The sequence below is a fragment of the Filicampus tigris genome, chromosome 1 (assembly GCF_054856515.1).
Source record: "Filicampus tigris isolate MCC_2025a chromosome 1, RoL_Ftig_1.0, whole genome shotgun sequence".
In the NCBI taxonomy this organism is placed as follows: Eukaryota; Metazoa; Chordata; class Actinopteri; order Syngnathiformes; family Syngnathidae; genus Filicampus; species Filicampus tigris.
In genome coordinates this window covers 21,180,642-21,204,375 of record NC_141217.1, presented here as the reverse complement: position 1 = coordinate 21,204,375, position 23,734 = coordinate 21,180,642, and the positions used below count along the sequence as shown (strand labels likewise).

Here is a 23,734-nt window from a genome sequence, read left to right as displayed (position 1 = left end):
TCCAAATGAAAAGCTGCTTTGAATGGCATGGGGGGGGGTAGTCTCAGATGAACATCTGGGGGTTCATCACGTAGCAGCATAGCGCTTTGGACTTGGATTTGAATGCTATTATCTCTCTGTGGGTTTACCACTGATTCAGCTACTGTTTCATATTCTCTTTCTTTGTTAAAGTAATGAGCCTACAGAGCTCGTCATAACACCCTTTGCAAATGAATTATTCAGGCAATGGTATGCCCACAAATGGCAGCATGGCGAATTGGGGCTGTGCAATTCATCGAAATCCAATTCCAATTCCGATGACTCTCCACGATTACAAAATTGGCATAATCGTAAAAAACTATTATTAATAAACTTTCGTATTGTTTTCACAATAAAATCATATCTGAATTTCTACATTCACACCTTTGTTATTTAAAAAAACGAATTTGATCAATTTTGTTTGGTCCAAAAGAAAGTTGCATAGTGTTTCAAAGAAATGTATTTGTCTTCATATTTTTTACGTTTAAACATATTCTTGTTTTGTACCAAAAAATAAATGATCGTTTTAATAATTGTGATTTCATTTATTACCAAATTGATAGTGATTAATATTTTTTTTATAATCGAGCAGCCCTCTGGTGAATTATTTGTTCACACATCTGCCTCCTGGATTTGAGCTTTCAAATCATTTTGGCAGTTTGACTGTTTTCCCTGTGCTTTCGTGGGCTTTCTCCCACATGACAAGAACTTTCCGAATCAATCCCAGGTGCACCCCATCTCTCATCCAAAGTCAGCTCACCTGCAACCGTAATGAAGACAAACACAACTGAAAATTGATATGGATGCAGACCTCCTTTGACATCATCAGGCTCAGGCCACGCTCATTTATATGCGGCTACACTGTAATACAATCGAAGACAGGGTGGGGGCTGACCTGCCAACCTTGAATCATTCATTCATGAGTTACAGCATGAGTCCACCCTCCGTCTTTTTACGAACAACAACTCCCCCACCATCCGATTCCTTTAGCTGCTTCATCTCCCTCACTCTGTTTTTTTTTCTGTCTATCTCGGGGCAATTTATGCTGACTGGTGCAGTTTGCAGCAGCCCCGCCGTGAGCAAGAATTGGGGAGGTCGGGGTGGTGATTGGCTTGGAGGAAATGGGATTTCGTGACTAGCTATACCGGCCGGTTAAAATCCATCAGAGGGATTATTGTTTGGCGATGGCAAAGGTTCTTACGGAGTTGCACTGCAGCAGAGAGAAACAATTGAAGAAGCTGTGTGGAAAGTTGGTTTTCTATTAGACTGTCAGGGATGCCTGCTGGGTAGGATTAAATAGATTTTGGAAGCAAGTCAAGGAGATTAGCCACGTGGGAATCGGGGAGGGATCATCGGGGAAAATATGAATAATACCCTCAAAAGACAGTAGAGGGAGGATAGAGAATTTGAAAACGAGGTGAAAATCAAATAGAAAAGAGGTGGAGGTTGGAGTTGGACTGATACGCACAGGTGAGCACAAATTCCTTTGGGATGAATAGATTTCAAAGGAGCCGTGCTACTCTGCTGCAGATGCTGATAGAAGAGGAGGGGCTTTAGGAATGATGGAGAGCAATCCGGATACTATCTCTGCTGTATTTCGGAGTGTGGAGTGTGTCAAAACCTACATGTGCCCTATTATCTAGTAGCATCTCGGTTAATAACATAAGGCGGCCATTTTGTCCTCATAGAGATTAAGTGAAAGCTGTTAAGTAAAGCCCATTGGTGTGAATGTCAGTACGAATGGTTGTTTGTCCATATGTGCCCTGCAATTGACTGGTGATCAGTCCAGGGTGTACCCAGCCTCTTGCCCAAAGTGGATACATCAACGGAATGGCAAGCAGAGGAATGTGGACGATTAATGGCTTGAATTGACGATACCTTATATCGATCGTGCATCACACAGAAACTTCCACCCTTATACAACCACTAACCACTTTCAGTCAAGACAACGCGGCTCCCCTGGTCTTGCGGCATGGTACATTCCTGACCTCCCACCCATTTTTTTTTCTTTTTCAATCTAGTTCAACTGAACCGTGGAGTGTTTACTCCCTTGCAGTTACTCAGCCTCGGTGTGAGCTCAGGAACCGGGCTGCACTTCAGCGGACTTAACAGTCATCATGAAGAGGTCTCGGACCACTGGACTGATTTATCGCTGGGTTGAACAGCACCTGGGAGAGTGCCATTTTATGTGTGGATTGTTTTAAGCACGCAAAGCTTGTAAAAATACACTGAGCAGTCACAGTCGAGCTTTTCATCACATGACTATACAGTGTAGATCACAACTTATTCTAGGATGCTCTGATTTCTTTGGACTTGTGTTGAATTTTAAATGGAAGGAATTCATCCTCCATCCGTTTTCTATCGCACTTGTAATCAATAGGTTCACATGCGAGCTGGAGCCTACCCCAGCTGACTTTGGGCGAGAGTCAGTCACAGCCTAGCAAAAAAAATGGAACTAGAAAAAAATGTGGTTTGGGAACCCTAAAATCCATAGATTTTTACCTGACTAAACTTGAGTTTTCATTACGACTGCATGATGGTGGCCAAAATGATAATCACTATTATCTTCATCTATATTGTAATCACAATTATTACTAACACACTTATTCATTATGGTAGTGAATCAATATTTTTATTGCACAACTTGTCAACAAACAATATGTGAACAGTTGTGAGTGCAAAAGGAAACTTCTGAAAGAATAAATGATTATTTGGGAAAAAAATAGAATTACCCCAAGAATTAAACATCTAAAACGGCTAACAGAATAAACATCATATTACAGAGCGCAACCACTAAGTCCTGTCAACAGAAATGTATCCAATTCAGGGCACTAGCTCCTGACCATGATGCTTATCATTTCCAATTTTTGCTGTACTTTCTTCCCTTTACATGACTTGCTCTCATCAGTTCACTGAGTGACTTTAGGCTCCCGCTGCAGGGCGCGCTCGCTTATTTAGGCAGCTAATCAAGCCTTAAGCATGTGTTGGCCCGCTTGTGGTTGGCTGACTACTGGTTGAGAAAGTGCTTGATTAGATTTGCAGCAGAGCCTACATTTTAAATGTAAATATCGTCCATGATAATGTTAATATAATCATAGCAGCCAAAATCGTGATCAGGATGAAAATTCGATTCGTGCATCCCTAGTTTTCAGTATGTTGATCCGTTCATAAGTACCATCCAGCCATCCATTTTCTGAACTGCTTGTCCTTACCAGGGTCATGGGCTAAGAACTAATGAATAATATACATCGATTACAAGAGGTCCTTTGTACCTCAATTTGCTTGGGCCCTAATAAAATACTCAAATTCATGTTCATTCCAAAATATTTTGTTGATGTGCAATTCTTCATATGAAGAAATAGTTATTTGAGATAAAGGTTTTCTTTATTTTTTTTAGAAGCAAAGCAAATGGATAAAATACAGACAGTTATAACCACACAGCCTGGCCAGCATGAGACCCTGTTCTAAATCACATGTGACAATTTATGTAGTTTTGCATCCATGTTATCTTGTTGACGAAGACTAGTTACACGTAGTATATTGAGGCCATGTGATGCACTCTGTGAGTCAAAACAATTCTTCTTAAAGCTTTGTTTTGGCATAACAACCAGATGGATGGCTATGTGGCCTTTGAGTCTACAAACTGGAACACGGGACAGTTATGTGCCGATGCACAGCAACTTTGTGAACCTCAAGTTCAATATATTCTAATATTAGAATACACAAAAAAAGCAAAATAAATGCAATGATTAGAATAATTCATGGTATCCAGCAAGGTCACACAAATCCCCACCCAATTTAAGAACACATCCATGAATTATGACCGTTTCCTCAAATATTTGGACTTGAGGATGCAGTTCAGATTTTTTTTTTTTCACGCTTTTGTTGTCTGATCTTCATACATGGTCCATACATTCATATAGTGCCTTAACTCAACACCCACCGACGTATACAACAAAGGGACAAAGTCCAATATCCCTTCTTAAAGCGTGCTTTGTCGAGGATGTGACATTTAATTTCTATAGGAACTTGTTTTCCAGAAAGCTTTCAAACGCCTGTGGGCAATTTGTCTCCTTTCAGCCTCTTGTGAAAAAAAAAAAAGGGGTAAGGATCAATGTATCACTTCAAATTCATCAGGTGATGCTGCGATCAATTGCAGTCAACACACACACACACACACACACCCACACACACACACACACACACACTTGCTGTTGATCATTAGTCTTCTTCAGCATGTTAATTTAATTATTCTAGCAGCTGCTGATGCTCGTGACACAATTAGCCAGCCACCATAGATCTCACTGTGAAGGTTGTTGGCTGCAATGTGGACTAAGAAGAACTTTTTTTTTTTTAATATCACCTCTTTATTTCCTGAATGGTACCTCAGATATTGCTGTGATGCAACGTTTTCCAATTCACACCTGATGTCTCTCATGATGTAATGAGGATGAAACTTCGCTTAATGAGTCTGAATCAAGTCTTTTGTTCTTTCTTTTCAAACCTAACAACCTCAGTACAATACAACAAGTGACACTGGAACAAAAGTATTGGTACAGTGATATCTTGTTTTTTGTTTCACTGTTTCGTTTTTTTGGGACTTTCCATTTAATGACAGTGTATTGTGAATACAAAGATTTGTTTCTAAGTACATTACAGTATACATCTTCGAAGATACTTGCTGACAACATGCAAACACAGAGAACTATGTACTACTGGGTTGTGTTAAGAGAGCTAGAGTGTTAAACCATGGAATGGAATCAAATGTATTCTCACTGCAAATGTCACAAGTGCAGAGCAGTAAAATTCACTAAACAGTCAGACATAAAAACACAATGACCAACAGAGGGAGACAGAATGGGAAGCCTGACGGGTCACCAGTTAGCACACCGATTTTCTTAGATGAAAGAGAAAACGTACAGGGGGAGGGAAAAAATAAGTAACAAACTATGCTCCTATAGGGGAGGGGCACAGTATGGCTTTGGAAAAAAAAAACTCTCAGCCACATGAGTCCAAATTTCAGGTTTCCTGTTTTTTGGGGGGCGTGGCTAAAACACACACACTTTGGCTCTGGCATGAGTTGCCCCTCGCCTGCTATATAAGAACTTGAGTGCCCTTGTCTGCACCAGTGATAAACGTCACAGCTGCAATTAGCTAGCTAGCCATGACTGTCAAGGCAATGTATCTTCCCTTCAGATAGTTGATTGGCTAGGTGTGCGTGCGTCAGGATCCACACCCTCAAAACACTGTGCAAAACTGTATGATTAATAATGTTGCATGTTATTTGGGTATTTTCATGATGTGATAGTATTCAATATTAAAATTCAGCTGGTACCGGTAAATAAAAATCTAAAAAAAACAATTATTCTGTTTTTTTTTTTTTGGTAAATGTAATTAAATCCTTATGAATCATACCATGTCATTAAAATTAAAACATAACGCAATTTCATATACAGCATTTAAAAAAATATTTTTTATAAAATACTAAAATAATTTATTGCTTTCTATTATCGGTTTGTAATGGGAAGAAAAACAAAGTTGACTTCGGAATGACACATTTTCCATCGGTGGTCTTGCGAAGATGAATGGTCCCCTGAACTAACAACAAGTGTTAGCAGGTTCTTTTTTCTTTTTTTTTTTTTTTTGCTATATGTGCAGCCGACCTACGTGTAGTACGTATGCGTGATATGCTCTACCTCTTTCAGGTGTTCTCTCAGTCCTTCACAGCCACCTATGCTATCTACAGTGTGGCCACTGGGTAGGTGGAATCCTGAATGCTAATGCATGGGCTGCATGCCGGCGGACGTGCAGACTGAGCAACTCCTCTCATCCGATCAGAGCCTCGTGCTTGCGTCAGACATGCATTCATTCATTAGTGTTCTCTCCTCAGAGTCCACTGCCTGAGAATCATTTTCAGCATTATATGAGTAATAATGAGCAGGTGATCCTCCTGGGGAACTGTTCGGAAAAGGTCTTAAAGAGGAGCAATGAAGCAGATCATCGCCTGGTTGGACTGGGGAGGCTTATCCCGAGGCAGCGAAGCCAAGAAAAAAAAAAAAAGGATTGGAGATGTTGCACCCATGCATGAACCAAAGCCATTCTCTCTCTTTTTGTTTCCCCCTCTCTGCATCTTGCTCAGACATAACAGCATTTTCCAGGCCAGGATGAAGACGAACAATGGAGGTCTTTTCAAAAGGATGCTGGTCCCTTATGGATGTATCATGTGAGTTGTTTTGTGTGTGTTGCAGGGATCTACTGGAGCTTAGGCCACCAGTGAAGGAGCAGGCTGGGCTGCAGTATGCTTCCTGGGGGCCTCAGGGGAACCAACTGGTGAGGCAGGCACTGATTCTGTCATTTGCATCACTTAAAGCGGAAGTCAAGCTAAACATACTTTTTTCAAGAATATGTTCCCAGCAGGGACACTAATTGAAACACAGCATTCTGATTAATTTTGCGTTTGCGTAATTTTGCGACTGAAAATGACATCATAACTGCTCACAACGTCTCAGCCGTGATTGGTCGTTGTGAGCAGTTGTGATGTCATTTTCAGTCGACAGAAGACAAAATGGCCGCCCCCAGAGATGGCTAAAAACGAGTGCATTTTGCTGCTTAACTTCCCCTTTAAAGCGGGATTCAACCCAAACATATTTCTTCAAGGATATGTTCTATGCAGGCACACTAGTTGAAACAAGGCATTCTGATAAATATTGCGTTTGTGGAATAAGAGTTAATCCACTCGTTTTTATCCATCTCTGGGAGTGGCCATTTTGTCTTCTGTCGACTGAAAATGACATCGCAACTGCTCAAGGCTCAGGTAATGACCAATCACAGTTCACCTGTTTTCTGAAGCTGAGTCATAATTGGTCGTTAGCTGTTTATTAAAGTAGCTGCTTCACTGTAATGGAATAGCGTGAGTTACACTCATCATGTTCACCATGGCAAGTAAAGATGTGTTTATTGGAAATTGGAACCGACCACATGTGTGCTGGCAAGTGCTTCATTCCGCCTTGGATGGTGTTCCGCTCCCTCCTTTGTTCCTGCAGCCAGCTACAAAACCTGTAACTGTACTGGATTAGATACAGGATTTGTTTTGTGTGTATCATCGCCAGGCCTTTGTGTTTGATGGAGACATCTACTATAAGGCCAGTGTGACTAGCCAAGCCCTGCGTCTCACATCCACTGGCGACCGGCACAATGTGGTCAACGGGCTCTCGGACTGGACATATGAGGGTGGGATTTACACATTTCGACCAGCACAACAACAAGATGGCGATTTTATGAGAAAGCATTTGATTTGTATTTTTATTATATACATATGAAACAAAACAGAAGAGGTGCTTCTGTCTTACGCTGCCCACTGGTGGTCCATGGACGCCGCCCGGCTGGCGTACCTCAGCATCAACAACTCTGCCACACCCCTCGTGGAAATACCTCAGTTTTTGGGTGGCCCGTACCCCTCCAATTTGATCTTCCCGTACCCCAAGGTGGGTTGTATATATTTTACTGTAGTCTTGCTCATGGCAAGAAACTCAATTAGACACAGAAGCAGTGTTTTCCAACCTTCATTGAGCCAAGGCCCATTTAGAATCCAATAGAAAGCCTTTATTGTGGTTCTATGATTTAGATACAATGGGGTGCAATGTCATGTTTGTGTCTACAAAATACACTGGAAAAGATATTATATTACACACTATAAGAAATGTAAAAAACAAAGTGACATTTAGCATCACAGCTTACAAAGCATGCACTGTATAAAGCAAAATAAAAAATGTCTTTTCACATTCACATTTTACACCACCAAATAAAAATGTCACCAAAAGTGTGTATCCTGAAATGTTGATCTTGTCTCCATTTACGTGCAAATCTGTTTACTTAGTGTAAAATATTGGCTTATTTCGTTGAAAACTATAGCTACTACTGTATTCTTTTGTATAAATAGAAATAGGAGTGTACACAGTTTGATTGTACCTTCTTCCATCTAGTGTACAGGTGTCAAGCTCCAGTCCTCAAGTGCCACTATCCTGCGTGTTTTAGATTTTTCCCTCCTCCAGCGCACCTGATTCAAATGATCAGGATTTTAATCAGGCAGCTGCAGAGCTTGCTGATTAGCTGATCATTTGAATCAGGTGCGTTGGAGGAGGGAAACATCTAAAACATGCAGGATAGCAGCCCTCGAGGACTGACGTTTGACACCTGTCATCTAGTGGAAGAGCACGTAATATTTTTTCACCATAATATATAATATAATTTATAGACCAATTAAGTGACATTAGATAATGTCCCACACTGGCACTCTATAGTTACTCCCACAGCGCATGGTTGTTTTTGGTGAACGTAACGCAAATGTATGAATAACATTTTGCAATATAACACAGCTGTTAATATTCACGTTTCACTGATTACACTTCCAGGCCGGCTCCAATATCCCATCGGTCAGCCTGTTTGTAGTGAACCTGTATGGTCCGGCTCACACGGTGCAGATGACGCCCCCTGACTCAGTCACATCTAGGTAGGCCAGCACCTTTTCAAATTTGAAGCAAACCTGGCCAAGGCTGAACAATCCTAAGCATTTTTGTCATATGTGCAAAGCCGTACTATTCCACTCAATTCCTGTGTGTTTAGCTCCATCTGCTGTATCTAGTTGGTCATTGTGCTACTTGGTTCCAGTGCAAGACGATTGGAATGGTGAAAAGTGAAAAAAAATTCTGTCCATACCTTTATTTGAATCCTCACCAAAGGCTAACAGCTTTTTGATTGGCACCTTTACAATATTTCATGAACATCAGTTGTCTCGTTGTCGAACTAGTTAAAATAGATCAAAGCAATACCGCTGTTACGAAGAAGTGCACTCAGCAGACTATCACCAATAACCAAAAGGACAAAGCACAATTAATTGTAAATGTTTGTTTGTTAGAAGGACCCTCCTGGTTAATGGAGGATGACATAAAACATTACAATGGTGCTATTTTTATGTGGTGGACTGTTGTGCCGTTTATGTAATAGCATAATAAAGTGAACATTATGCTCGGTTTGCACTGCATGGGTCCAATGATACAATTCTGATGTCTAACTCCTAAATGGTCTGATTCGGAGATGGGTCAAGGCAATGGAAGATCAGCAGATCAGCACTGATGCAAACTTTGGAAGAAGCTAACATAAATAGGAAAATAAATAAATAAATAATTCTCAGTAAAATCGATTAATCGACCAGCCCTGTGAATGATGATGAACAGACTCACCTTTACCAAAACAACACAAATAGTAGTGGACGTAGTAGTAGCATAATAGTAATAGTGAAATGTTTTGTTTTTTAAAAACATCCAGGCAGAGCGAAGAGGGTCTTAAAAAGGTTAGATTTGATGTTCACAGACCGTTAATTAAATAAGGAAATCTTAGCCGATGAGAAACGTGAAGATTCCCTCCATTTAAACCTATAAACTCAATTTACTCCAACTTATTGGTATGTAATATGTAATGTTTGTATCATAGTATTTATTAATTATTGTCTACTTCCATGTTGTTGCTTCCCAACATTCATATTTGGTTAGATGCATTTAAAATGTCTGTGCATGTGGGTTGGTTCAGGTGTCAGTAAATTTAAACACCGTGATATCACTTGAATGTGCATGCAAATAGATGATTATAGGCGCCATAATCAAATTGAGCACTCAAAATTGGAGTGTAAATCCAGTCTAAAATCCTCAGTTTTCACCATTAATCAGATCTGCTTGTTTTTCATTGGCCAATGCATCGGGCCTCTTACCTCATGCAATTTTTAATTGTCTTAATGTCTCTTTCCTTGACATCCACCTATGTGGTTCCCTACAGAGAAGGTTACATCTCCATGGTAACCTGGACCAGTAGTACCCGGCTGGCGGTTCGTTGGCTGAACCGGGCCCAGAACCAATCTGTACTTGGCGTGTGCGAGGCCACCACGGGGGCGTGCTCAGAGGTGAGGGATCATCATCAGTCAGTCGCCCCTCTTTAGTAAGACTTTTTCCTGCTTGTATTATGAGTGTGTTAGTCTGGATGCTGTATATCTGTGCATTTTATTTCATGAAACCTTGCCAGCGAATCTTATGGCCACCCTGCCGAAAAAGTTGTGGTTAGGTTTCTTCACAGTGACAGCCAACCATGCCTATTGCGTTCATTTGCGCAGCAATTGCAGCTTACCTCATTTGGATAAGTTGATGTGCGGTGATGTCAGCATGACAGCGACACCTTTGATGTGTTGCAGTTGTACCTCACATCTATTTTTAAAAGCAAAACACATGCATGAAAGTGTAGTGCAATACGCACATTTGAAATTATCTGAACGTATGCTAACATTTCTGATTTATTCCCCTCCAAAGAAACACAAGATGACCATGGATGTAATGCACAGCCAATGGCAGGTATGAGCATTGCTATTATTCCTCTTAACTTAAAGCGGAAGTCAACCCAAACATATTATTTTTAAGAATATGTTCTATGCAGCCCCACTATTTGAAACAGCATTCTGATTAATATTGTGTTTGTAGAATTTGAGTTACACAACAAAATCCACCCGTTTTTTGCCATCTCAGGGGGCGGCCATTTTGTCACTTTTGTCGACTGAAAATGACATCACAGTTGCTCTGGGCTCAAATAATGACCAGTCATAGCTCAGCTTCAGTAAACAGGTGAGCCGTGTTTGGTCGTTATCTGCGCCCTGAGCAACTGTGATGTCATTTTCAGTTGACAAAAGTGACACAATGGCTGCCCACTGAGATGGCTAAAAACGGGTGGATTTTGCTGCTTAACTCAGATTTCATATTAAGCATTTGCCTTGTTTCAACCAGTGGGCCTGCATAGAATATACTCTTGAAAAAAAAATGTTTGTGTTGACTTCCGCTTTAATACAGTATTTTGTTACACAACATTCGACATATATACAGTATCACGACTGTGCTTCTCCTGACTTGAGTCAGATTTTTAGCACGTTTTCTTTTTTTTTTTTTTTTTTTAATCTCAGCAGGATGTTCCACTATTCTCAGAAGATGGCTCCGTGTTCTACGCCATCCTGCCAGCCAAGCAGGGCGCCCGCGGAGATTTCAGCCACATCGCCGCTCTGTCATCCCAGGTCCGTCCGTCTAGAGCTCATTAACATTTATTCCCTCCCAACTGTCCATTAACCCTTCAGCGGGGGCGAACTAAAACGAGGCGTCTTGCTTGTATTTCCTGCACGTTCTGCCTCAGTACACATAAATCATCACCAAGTCACCATGTCATGCTTGCTGGGTGGCTTCATTTAATCTTCACCCAAGCAGGGCAATTGAAGCAAGGACCAATGGTGCTTTTAGAAAAGAAGGACCTTATGTCTTTTTGTCATTTCTCATTAACACTTAAGTGAATTTGCCATTAGGTGAGCTCTTCCAATTTGGGCCAATTAGTGATTGAGAAGATGCAATTGAGGGCTTTTCTCCTTGAGTGTTAATTAAATGTCCTCCCTCACACACGCATAACGTTCCTGCGCCTACTATTATTATTAGCAATCTCTTATGTCCACCCAGCCCACCATTCCGACCAACCCTCCTCGCTTTTTGACATCGGGAAGCTGGGATGTCACCTCGCTTTCCGCTCTGGACGAGAAGGCTGGAAAGATGTAAGTGACATGGCCTATTTTCTTTAAATGATCACTATAATTAATCAGCATGTGAATTTCTTCGCCCTTTAGCATACTGTATGAGCCAGCAAGAAGAGCCAAAAAGCAACATGTTAGAGCTTTTGATTACTTGTTCATGCTTGAGTAAAGATTATTGCTTAATTCTGTCATTATCCAGCTGTGTGAAGAAAGGCCTCAAGTAGATACCGATCACAGTCGAAGCAACGCTGAGCAACGAGGAATGAAAACGAGATTTTAATCCTACAGAGGGCTAAATCTGATTGTGCAAGTGTTAGTGCAGCACAATTGGATACTATGTTGACAGTAAATAGTCGGGCACAAACTGTTAGCAGGATTACACAACAACAACAAAAAAGGTGGAGTATGCGGTGAGGAAGCCATTGCATTTCAGTGAGGATCTGGTTAAAAGTGTGGATTCTTTTTTTTTAACTGTATTGGAGTCACTTCGGCATCATCCCCCGAAAAATGAGAATGGTAGCTTCTGTTTGCTGTCTTCTGTCTGCTCATATACAGATGGACAAATACGGGCCTTCACTACCTTTTCTCCTTTTTTTCCCCAATCCATCAGTGGCCGAAGACTTTTGCACTAATACTGTGCTGAATATTTATTTGCCATCACCAAATTAAAGTAATCACATTATACAAGAGAATACCGGTAATTCCGAATGATATTAAAGTGTCATAAATAGTTACGATGATGCTTTGTATTTTGATTAATAATGCATAGCGATTACCATGTCTGCCTCACAGTTGAGATGGATGAATTTTATTTCATCTTCTTCTTTTTCTTCTGCTGCTTTTTGTACTGATGACTCCGGATACGGGGACCAAATTTGAAACCCCGGTCAGGGCGAACTGTATTATCTTTTACGCCACAGGTGTCAAACTCAAGGCCCGGGCGCTAGATCCAGCCCACTACATCACTTTATGTGGCCTCCGAAGGCAAATCATGTGTGTCAACTTCATGATTTTTGCAAATTGTCTTCACTTTTAATAACACTGATAAGAGCTATCTGATTTCAAAGACACTTATCTATCAATTGATTGTGTATATGTGATAATACAGAGCGATCATACATTAATATGGGCTCACAATCATAACGGCACTCCACGGGACACCATAACTACGATGTGGCCCCTTGACAAAAAATTTGTTTGACACCCCTGCTTTATGCTATATGCTGATTCCTTCCCACTGCTTGTCCCAAACCCAGATAAAAATGAGTGGGTGCGCCAGGAAGGGCATCCACTGTAAGAACTATGTCAAGCAAACCATCCAAGTGACTTACTGTGGCGACTCCTTACAGGGAGAAGCTGAAAATCACTTCTATTATTATTATTATTATTATTATTATTGTTATTATCATTATTATTATTCAGAGCTGGGCATTCCGCCTATGTGACGACCGGTCCATTTATCCGCCTATGACAGATGCCCATTTTGTAAGCCAGTGTTTCTCAACCTTTTTTCATTGATGTGAAATATTTTTTTTAGCCAAGTACCCCTTAACTAGTACAAAGCAGTTTTGGATGAAAAAGCAAAAAGACTTAAAGCAGCGTGTTATGCCATCAATGTCTGATTGATTAAACTTTGGAACTCCATTTTGAGTCATATATCTAGAACTATTTGGAAAAGAAAAGATGTCACTTAAAAAAGAGAACTAACTTAATTATTAAGAATAATTATCAATATAGTGTCCTCCTTTGCGATCACGGTAAGAATATGTTCTCCAAAAGAAACCTTAAACGTAATCTTGAAAAATGTTATCTGAAAACATCTATTTAGTAATTAAAAAGACAGACAGCATTACCGAGTGTCAACACTGAACATTTGATTGTTGCACTGAACTGAGTCTTATTGAATTTAGTGAGACACTTGGGCTTGTGTTTCTTGAGGATCTTTGTCATTCTTGGTGGCAAAGAGACAGCTGCTGTGATCGAGCTCTCTTCTTTTTTTTTTTTGCACTGCAGCTACTTTTTAAACACAATTTAAAATCTCAAGTACCCCTTGAAGTGCCTTCAAGTACTCCCAGTGGTACTGGTACCCCCATTTGAGAAGTACTGTTGTAGGCGATAAAAGATAGACGGGAAACTTTCAAAATAGACAGACTAAGCATAGTTGGAAGCCCATTTTTTCCGTCTATGCAATCAATCGTCTATCGTCTCTTTTCGTATATAATATAATATATAATAATAATAATAATAGCATCAATAATATTAATATTATTAACAACAATAATAACAACAATACAGTAATAATAATAACAATATTATTATTATTATTATCATCATCATTATTACCTACCTAGCTTGGTCTTATTTTTTTTTGTCTCCAGCTATTTCCTGAGTACTGAGGAATCCAGACAAGGAAGACATCTCTATAGGTAAATTACACAAATGACATTTACTGAAAGACTAATGTGGTATTCCAGAAAACTGGCAAGTGAACATTTATAAATTGGAATGCAGCTTAAAGTATATGCAAACTCCTGGCAAACAGCCATCACCAAGATGAATATCAATGACATCAACCAAGCTTAACCTCCAGGAGGGCAAGGAAAAACGAAGAAAAAAAAAAAAAATTCCTGGTAGGGACAAAACTTGCTAAGCGACATTTAAACAAATATTAGCGTACTTACAGTATATATTTGTGCCTGTATAATAACACATTTAATATGATGTACAGTGTATAAACATTTCCCTTTGGAAAAAGAACAGTTCAAAAACGCATGGTATCATTGATAGGCCAAAATGAAGGGGATGTAAACTTCTCATCACATGTACTGCACATGTATGTATAGCTTACTCTGATGCTACGCTGCTCATTGTCGACTTCATATCTCAGGGTTTTCACACAATTTAGGAAGTTCAAGGTCAAGTGGTGTGCTCTAGCCGGGGGCTTACTGACACATGGTCGGAATGACTAGAACTCTTAGTGCTGCAAATTAAATTTCGCTTGGCTTTAGGCTTCAGGAGACACAGTCACCGAGTGTCTTACCGCAGTGTTTTATTGAACTAAGGCACATGTTGTATAGAACTTAAATCTCGCCGCACACTGCCAAGCAAAATGTCATAGAAAGTATATGTTGTGTACTGTAGCCTGAACAAATGTCTTGTCTCAATTTACTTACTTAGATTTACTTACTGCCGAGGCACAGTTTTTAGGGTAAACAATAGCATGTTCAAATGTCAAAGCAGGGCTATGTAGAATACTTTGCCAGCAACAGAGCAAACTATATGTGGGTCTGAATGTCTGAATGCATCTTTTCTTGTTTCCAAGTGTGGATGTGGAGGGCGCATTTCAACGCCAGTGCGTCACATGTAACCTCCTTAAGGGATGCCACTTTTTTCAAGCCGATTTCAATCCAAATGGCACCCATTTCATTCTCCACTGCCTGGGTGAGTGCCTGATGCATAACCTGCAAAGTCAAACAAAACATGTTCCAGAATGTTGTTCGCCTCCTGGTTTGGTCATATTTCAAAACAGTGTATGATGTAATTAATTTAAATTTCCATGAAAACTAGTACGTAGAAATAATGCCAGTTAACCCAACAACAAAATTCGTTTTTTCAAGAATATGTTCTATGCAGACCAACGAGTTGAAACAAGGCATTCTGATGAATATTGCATTTGTTGAATAAGAGTTAATCCACCCGTTTTTAGCCATCTCCGGGGGCAGCCATTTTGTCGCTTCTGTCGACTGAAAATGACATCACAGTTGCTCAGGGCTCAGGTCATGACCAATCACAGCTCACCTGTTTTCTGAAGCTCAGCCATGATTGGTCGTTATTTGAGCCCCGAGCATCTGTGATGTCATTTTCAATCGACCAATCATGGCTCAGCTTCAGAAAACAGGTGAGCTGTGATTGGTCATTACCTTCCTTTAATGCCCCTGAATGAGGGGCTACTCCTTCTTTTGGAATGTTTTGCAGAAGTGTTGCAAATAATTTCAAAACTGAGCTAAACTGAGCTAAGCTAAATTGTTACTCATTGCTCATTTCCAGTATGCAACTTTAGAGTTGTATTTTTCATGATAATTTCTTTTAGATCTCAAATTGTACAACCCCAGGGGTGTTTAACTTCAGAGGGTTGATATTTTTTTTGAATGATCACATTTCTTCAGTGTTTAAAATGTTTGTCATCTGAAACATTCTCCAGGTCCAGGAGTTCCAAAAGTGACAGTCCACAATTTAAAGGACCCCTCCAGTGAGTTTTTCTTTTGCATGAACACAAAAACACGCAAATGACCATTTTGTATTAGAGCCACATGAGCAGTGATACATGATACGTGATCTGATTAAGCCAAGGAGGCTTTTTATTCATTTTACCAGAATTTGAAACAGTTTCTGTGTGTTTTAATAACATGTCAAATTGTCACAATATCAAAACAGGGACCAAGCAGTATCGCACAGTTTAGCCCATTTTAACGGGCTGGCCCTGCCTGATGCAAGCGAGTGACTGTTCACCCATAAACTGCTGGCCGAATGGCGAGTCCGGCTTTCGTTAAAATGATGTCAGGGGGCGGAGTCCTGGTACAGCCCGCGGCTTCAATTTATGAAAGCAGAGCCTAGAGTGGAAAAAACAAAGAGCGGCACCCTTAAGACAATCGCAGCATTTTTACTTGTGGAGGCAGCACTTCATGTACTACACCATTTACAGTATGTGGTGCGTGATCATTGATCATTGGACACATCACCAAACACAAATACCCCACCACCGCGTCAAAAACTTCTAAAGTTGGATTTTCTTTTATTGTGGTCCCATACTGCCTCCCTCTGTCCTGTGTCTCTCCCTGATTGTAAAATAGAAAATGTGTGTTGCTGCTCCTCCTAGCTAGCTAAAATTATTTTAATGAATGGTGTTGAGCTGTTATTTGTGCCCCTTTTGGTTGTCTCTCTGGCTAAAAAGTAGCATTTGATAATTGAACTGGTAATAATAATGTAATAATAATGTGGCTGCAGAGGATGAAATTGCTTTTCAGATGTTATTTAAAAGCCTGTTATGTGCACATGTAAAATTATCTATATTTTCCTGTTATGTGGCCGACCACCAACTTTCCATCGTACTGTATACGAATGTATGTAGCTCTGAGTCTTTGGGATTCTTTTCCATGTTCAAATGAAAATAAATGTGTTATCTTTTGTAGGATATGTTGTCTTGGAGGACAACAGTCCCCTGTCCAAAGCCCTGGAAGACAAACGCCTCCCTGAAACTCTGTTCAGGACACTTTCAGCTGACAACCATGGTACGACAGCGTTGATTATGAGGATATGAGGGTGATTCACTTTGAGAGTGTGTTCAGTCCTGCTTTTGTACAATTCATGTTTAAAATGATCCATTTTCAATTGCGCTTAATCATTATAAAGGTCACATGGGGGCTAAAGCCTATCTGAGCTGACTTTGGACAAGAGACAGCGTACATCCTATACTGATCACCTGTCAATGACACGGAGCCACGAGCAATCACGCTCACATTTTTCACATTGACAGCTTAGGCTTGGTTCACACTGCAGGACTAAATGCTCAATTCGGATTTTTTGGTAAAATCCAATATTTTGGGGCGTAAGCGTCCACATTCAATTATAAATGCTACCTCGGTCTGTCTGCTGTGTGAACATATGCATCTCCAAACTGACCCGCATGAGAGGAAGAAGAGACAACGTCACTCATGACGTAGTGTTTACAAAAGTAAACGTGGTCCTGCGTATCGGCGCATTTCGACAGTGGAGTGATTCTGTAGGAGGTAGAAATGCGGCATTTGAGAGTAATGATGAGGCGATTTTTTGATCTCATTTCATGGAGACGTCACTAAAATGACGCGCAAAAAAAAAATGAACTGATCTTCGTGGCTGAATTACTACTATCACCATAAATGTCAACTTTATGCTTCATGTTTCAAGTTGGATTAAATTAAGCTACGTTCAAAATATAAAGTCAATACTGTTACTCAAAACAACTTTGGAGATTTGATCTCCCTGCTCCCAGCACGCTCCCTCAACCCACGCGGAGCGCATTTTGGGCTCCAGATATATGCAACCTGGCCGTTCAGATTGAGGTCACGTTGCAAAAAAATCAGATACGTACCCGATCTAGGACCGCATATGAAAGCCGTTGAGACTGTCATAAAAAAATCTGATACAGGTCACACACATATGGGCAAAAAAATCAGGTCGCATTTGCTTGCGGAGTGAACCTAGCCTAGATTCTGAATTGAACTAATGTACTTGTTTTTCTAACATAATTTTTTTAATTTCCAATGAATATAAAGTACCGGTACGTGTTTTGTGAACATTTAATGCATTTTAGAGTTTTCAGTTGAGCTAATTTATAAGATGTGTAAACATTGGAGGAGGCAATTTAGTCCACAATTAAGCTTAAAGTAATTGTTTGTGTAAACAACTCATGACAATTTAGTCTTCAGCTGAACTAGTACAGAGTAGGCAAGAAGAGCATGTGTCAAGAATGTAAAAAAAACACACAGGCCTTAGTTGTCATTCGAGCCCAGAACCATCTCATGCTAACCACTAGTCCACAGAGAGTTTCATTCGCCTTATTTAGCTAATTTATTGGGTAGTTAGAAATAAATGTCCTGTTTTCTCTCCTTAGATGTGCACCTAAAATTATCTTTACCTCAAGGTTACGAGGTTAACCTACACCCTCTGCTCATTATTGTGTAAGTAAACACATCTCCTGGCCCGCATCCCCTGTTTTGCACCCACACAAACCCTTCAAAGTTTTCAGCTTTCAAAAATGTCTTCTTGCTGATCTCATCATTCAGAGACAGCCTTCCCGGTAGTCAGTCAGTGACAGAGGAGTTTGCCCTCGGCTGGCCTCAAGTCCTCTGCAGCTCACACAATGTGGCGTTGGTCTGGATGGATGGCCGGAGCGGGGTCGGGCGCGGACAGAAGACCGCCACCACGGACCCACGCAAGCATGGTTCACTTCACGTCAAAGATCATTTGCAAGTTGTTGAGTGGGTGCCACACAATAGCAACAGCAAACATAACAGTAATGGTGGTAAAACTGACTATATAAATGGCTTATTTGCAGGTTGTTGATGAAGCTGCCGTATATTGACGATCGCCGCATAGCTCTCTATGGCAAGGTAAAAGTTCTTGTTTTTTAATGGCTGCAGTAGCACTCCCCAAAAAGTTAGATCTGCATTCAGACTTATTTGTTTTCCGAGCAGGCATTTGGTGGACACTTAACCCTGAAAATGTTGACTGCAACAGAGAAGCTATTTCAATGCTCAGCTGCTCTGGCACCAATAACGGATTTTAGGCTTTACAGTAAGTTCTTGTCATTGTTACTTTCATTAATATTATTATAATCTAGATTTACGCATGTACCTACCCAACCTACGTAACGACCCACCTATGGGACAGTATTCCCTTCCAACCTGGCTACGTATCACTTCACGTCTACTGACTGACCTTTCTACCTTCTCTAACTACCAACTGATCAGACAATCACCTACAGAATCCCTATACTGTACTGTAACTAGCTAAATGTTGAAGTACATTGTACCATTTCAGGCGCTGCATTCTCCGAACGATATCTTGGCTTTCCAACAAAGGAGGAGCATGTTTACTCGGTAAGGTTAAGAAACGACAATGTTCTTAACTGGCTGATCCGGTTTATCCCTTGGTTCTATTGCAGGCTTGCGGTTAATAAAAAAAAAAAAAAAAAGTACTGTTATATTGTCTGTAAACACTAGTGCACAGCAATTTTTTTGCCACTCGGTGGTACTATTAAAAGTAATTTCTTATGTGTTGTGGGATTCCCTGTCACATTTCATTGAGGGTCTGCTATTGTTGAGTTAATTCCAATGTATTTCTGCAGACTGCCTCTCTGCTGGAGGAGGTCAGCAAACTGAAAGATGAGAACTTTCTTATTCTACACGGAACTGCAGATGGTATACATTGATATCCTTATTAAATTCATGACCAGTTGAAACGTTGATCGTGCTACCCTCATCCTAATGGGCGAGTGTGTTCTGCATTTGACCACAGCAACGGTACACTTTCAGCACAGCGCGGAGCTCCTGAGCCGATTGGTGAGGGTGGAGGCCAACTATTCCCTGCAGCTGTATCCAGATGAGGGCCACACATTGCGGGAAGCACGCAGCATCCAGCATTTCCAGCGCACGGTGGTCAACTATCTCCATAACTGTTTCAAGCACAGCATCCTCTTGGATACAGTTGCGGATGAAGAGGAGGACGATGACTGACTGTCCTCACCTCTGGCAGGACTATCGTAGGTTCATACGCCTTTGTGGTGAATGTGGCGTGGAGTTCAGGAGTGCGGACCAAACACTATCAGCCAAGCAAATCAGCTCCTTCAACTTCTGGAAAATGGAGGAACTCAACACCTATTGCACACAATTGTTTCTGATGTTTACTGTCTGCTCGAGACACCGTTTGTTTACAAAATACAGTGGGTAGAGAAAACGAACACACCCTTGTGTTGTTTTTCAGCTTTTCACAAATTTTCACCCCAAAAAATCATCAGGTCTTAAAAATGTGAGAAAATGTGTGACGTTCAGAACTATCTGACGCACACATTTGGCACAAAAACAAGACTGAGCATCATTAGAAGAACACCGTTTGTTGGTGTCTTGTTTTTGTGGAACAAGGGCTTTTGCCAGCGTGGAGGGACTTATGAACAGTTCCAAATAGCTGTCAAGTTTGCCGCAAATCCCTGAGATGCCCGTCAGAAAAGCTGAAGCAAACAATTCAAAATCTGTAGAGCGACCTGAAGGGGGCTGTGCCCTCGCCATCCGCCACATTTGAAGTGCTTTTGCCTGAAAGAGTGCAAATATTTTCAAGCCGAGACATGTTGTGCTGATAGAAATAGGCTGCTTATTGTGCATGCTTTATATTCTCCCTCTCTAACTGTCCCCAACCTTTTTTTCCACCAGGGACAAATTCTCCGCAGACCAGCAACCATTCATCGACAACGGGGTGGGGGGTGCAGACGTATAATCCCGATCAGAAACTAATCGCCGAGGTGGTGGGACATACATGCTCCTGCACAAAAAAATATATATACTTGCTTATTTTTTAAATCTATCTGTAGTTAATCTAGATTGGTTGGGGACAGTTGCTCTAACGGACTATCTGTATCCACTGTATACGTGAGATGATGAAGGCTGTGATTGTGCCAAATGTTTACAGGTTTTAAAGTGCACCACAAGACTGCATGATGTGAAGTAGATTGTATTTTCTGTGTTTTGTCATCATGGTTGAAAGTATAATATTACATTCTGAGACAAAGAGACTTTATAGGTTTCATATTCACAGTTCAGCAGGGCTAAACTCCAAAAGGAAGCTCACACTTCCTGCTGGTGAGTCATTATGCTTACAGGGTGGTTGGAAAGGATTCACATTCCTTTTAATGTCAAAGTTATTATGACAGCTATTTTTTTACACCACTTAAATAGCGCAGAGCATACGTTGCAAAATGTACATATATACATCAAATGGACTGCTTTGACATGTCAATGTATTTAAAGTCAACCTTAACATATTTTTTTAAGAATATGTTCTATGCAGGCCCACTAGTTGAAACACAGCATTCTGATTAATATTGTGTTTGTGGAATATGAGTTAAGCAACAAAATCCACCCGTTTTTGCCATCTCATGGGGTGGCCATTTTGTCACTTCTGTCGACTGAAAATGACATCACACACCCTTATGAGCTGAATCATAGGTTGCCTTCTGAAGCTGAGCTATGATTGGTCATTATCTGAGCCCTGAGCAACTGTGATGTCATTTTCAGTCGACAGAAGTGAAAAAATGGCCACCCCATGAGATGTCTAAAAATGGGTGGATTTTGCTGCTTAACTCATATTTCATATTAATCACATTGCCTTGTTTGAACTAGTGGGCCTGCATAGAACATATTCTTGAAAAAAATATGTTTGGGTTGACTTTAACTTTAACAATGCAGTTGTGAGTTGGATAAACAACAAGCTCTGACTCAAAGACCGCAATGGAAGCGGATCACCTTCATGTTTAGATACGTAACATTTAAATGACTCTCTTGTAATGCATGAGGCATAACTGAATTTACTGGCCAAAGACAGTGGTTCAGTCCATCAAACTAAACCATTGCATGCCCCCGATTCACCACATCAAGCATTTATTTTTCAGCAAAACCTTGAAAAATTAAAATCTTTTACAGCAAAATTGCATTTCCTGGTGGTCATTGTGAGTCATTGTGTTTTAAATGGGCTATTTGAGGTGATTGGTATACCCCTACACTTACACGGTATGGACCACGCAACAGTGCACTGGTGACACTGCAACAATATTATTTGTTATTGCTCTAGATATATGTTAACATCAAGGCATTTAATAGTGGACAGTTAATCTACATTAGTTTAAATCAATTGATATTTCATAGCAGACATACAATCTCTATTTTTACAAGCAAGAGTGTAATTGTAATCTAAGACAATGTATTAGCAGTACAGGCAACTGAAGTCATACTCATATATTTTCAACGGCAGAGCAATTCGGTTGTGAATTACATTTTGTTTGGGGTGTATTTGGAGTTACAAATAGATGTTATAATCTCATGAGGGAAATCAAGGAAGTTGAACCAGAAAACACAAAGTTTGTCACATCAAGTGTGACATTGAAGCATCATTGTTAAAAGGTATTGTTTGTTTAATAATAATTTATAATTCATTTTATAGGATTGTCCGTTTGAGGGGATGACAATATTGTGTCTCTGTTTCCCCATGATCCAATTTATTCAGTTTCATTATTCTTGTCCTCTTTTTAAATAAATCATAATTATTTCTTTTTAGTAAAATTGTTATGCCAATGTAGTTGTTTATTTAATGAACAAAGTTCAATATTAGACTTGGCTCTGTATCTATTGCTACCGATTTGGTTCTGAGTGTGGGTGTGCTGTGTTTATCTTTTAAGAAAAATATTACTGTTTGCTGTGAAGTTACAACCAGCGATTGGGTAACATTTTATACCTAAATGCGTTTTAAAGAAACACTGTGTCATCTGTCAGTTTTTGTTGATTATGGCGGCGCCATGTGGACAAAAGTTGTAGTATTTTGACCTAAGTCAACCACATTTACCATGAGCGCCAGCGCATTTTGTCGTGAAATCCTGAGCTCTCGCTGCCCTGCAAGTTGTACTGAATTACATTTATATTTCCAGTGGCTGTGTGAAAGATGAATAGCGACGAGGTAATCAATCTCTTTTTGTTCGAACAATAATTTTGTTTATTTTGGGGCTTCTGCCATGATACCAGTAATAGCGCGTAGACGTTCGAATTGATTTCCGTCCTTATAGTGAAAGGAGGAAGTGACGTATGCTGTAAAGCAATTCAGGACATATGTATTTTTGGGTGTGCCAGGGTTACTCCCTCCCTCCTCAAAGTTGCTTAGTGCCAGTAAAAACCATACAGACCCCCACAAGGCATGGCAAAAGTCCCATTCACCTAGTTCTAAGTCAATGTTTCATCGAAAGAGTTGTGAATTTTTTTCACTTAGGTCGAATACTTGTCCAGTGTTTCTTTAATTGATCATATCACTATACCGCCTTGCACTTTTGCCACTGTCTTGTTCTTTTGTGAATATAAAAAACTTTATTCGGAACAAACCTGTGAATGAATAGAATTGAGAATATACAGTGAAAATACCTCCTTTTCTGGTCACTACATTTATATTTTTGAATTGGGAAACGTCACTATCATTTAAGAACTGAGGGGGGGTGTGATACAATGGTACATGTTAGTAGTTACTGTAGGGGTTTTTTCACATTTTATTTATATTTTATTTATAATTTCCAACTTTTCCAAAAACAAAAGCTAATACAAAAAACGCAGGAGATAAAAAAGAAAAGAAACTCTCTCCTCTAAACAGCAATTACATATAGAAATAGAAAACTTGTTTTTTTGTTTTGTTTTTTTTACTGTTGAATCTGTGTCTTATCTATCAGCCCTGTCAGGAATGAAGAAATTAAGGTAAAGTTGAACAACTTTTGACAGTCAGCTCTTGGATATACAGTTATGTTCTGATAGCGCCATTGATTCCGTCAAATGA

The 23,734-nt window shown here is 40.1% G+C and overlaps 1 protein-coding gene across 3 annotated transcripts in view; it reads left to right on the top strand.

The window, feature by feature from the left end:
• LOC147153231 (inactive dipeptidyl peptidase 10) overlaps positions 1 to 21,859 on the top strand; it is a 39,887-nt gene extending 18,028 nt beyond the window's left edge. Inside the window, exons 6-26 of one of the 3 annotated variants that reach the window (XM_086026142.1) lie at positions 5,724 to 5,776; positions 6,267 to 6,348; positions 7,128 to 7,248; positions 7,348 to 7,502; positions 8,430 to 8,527; positions 9,847 to 9,970; positions 10,371 to 10,412; positions 11,012 to 11,119; positions 11,550 to 11,641; positions 13,999 to 14,046; positions 14,943 to 15,061; positions 15,822 to 15,869; positions 16,810 to 16,908; positions 18,270 to 18,336; positions 18,442 to 18,636; positions 18,714 to 18,768; positions 18,853 to 18,952; positions 19,199 to 19,257; positions 19,506 to 19,578; positions 19,676 to 19,919; positions 20,584 to 21,859. In XM_086026142.1, coding sequence (XP_085882268.1) covers positions 5,724 to 5,776; positions 6,267 to 6,348; positions 7,128 to 7,248; positions 7,348 to 7,502; positions 8,430 to 8,527; positions 9,847 to 9,970; positions 10,371 to 10,412; positions 11,012 to 11,119; positions 11,550 to 11,641; positions 13,999 to 14,046; positions 14,943 to 15,061; positions 15,822 to 15,869; positions 16,810 to 16,908; positions 18,270 to 18,336; positions 18,442 to 18,636; positions 18,714 to 18,768; positions 18,853 to 18,952; positions 19,199 to 19,257; positions 19,506 to 19,578; positions 19,676 to 19,893 — 1,956 coding nt within the window. In that variant the 3' untranslated portion in view covers positions 19,894 to 19,919; positions 20,584 to 21,859. Of the gene's footprint in view, positions 1 to 5,723; positions 5,777 to 6,266; positions 6,349 to 7,127; positions 7,249 to 7,347; positions 7,503 to 8,429; positions 8,528 to 9,846; positions 9,971 to 10,370; positions 10,413 to 11,011; positions 11,120 to 11,549; positions 11,642 to 13,998; positions 14,047 to 14,942; positions 15,062 to 15,821; positions 15,870 to 16,809; positions 16,909 to 18,269; positions 18,337 to 18,441; positions 18,637 to 18,713; positions 18,769 to 18,852; positions 18,953 to 19,198; positions 19,258 to 19,505; positions 19,579 to 19,675 lie in introns of all 3 variants that reach the window. The other 2 variants (XM_086026153.1, XM_086026134.1) reach the window with 2 other exon arrangements.
• The last annotated feature ends 1,875 nt before the right edge of the window (positions 21,860 to 23,734 follow it).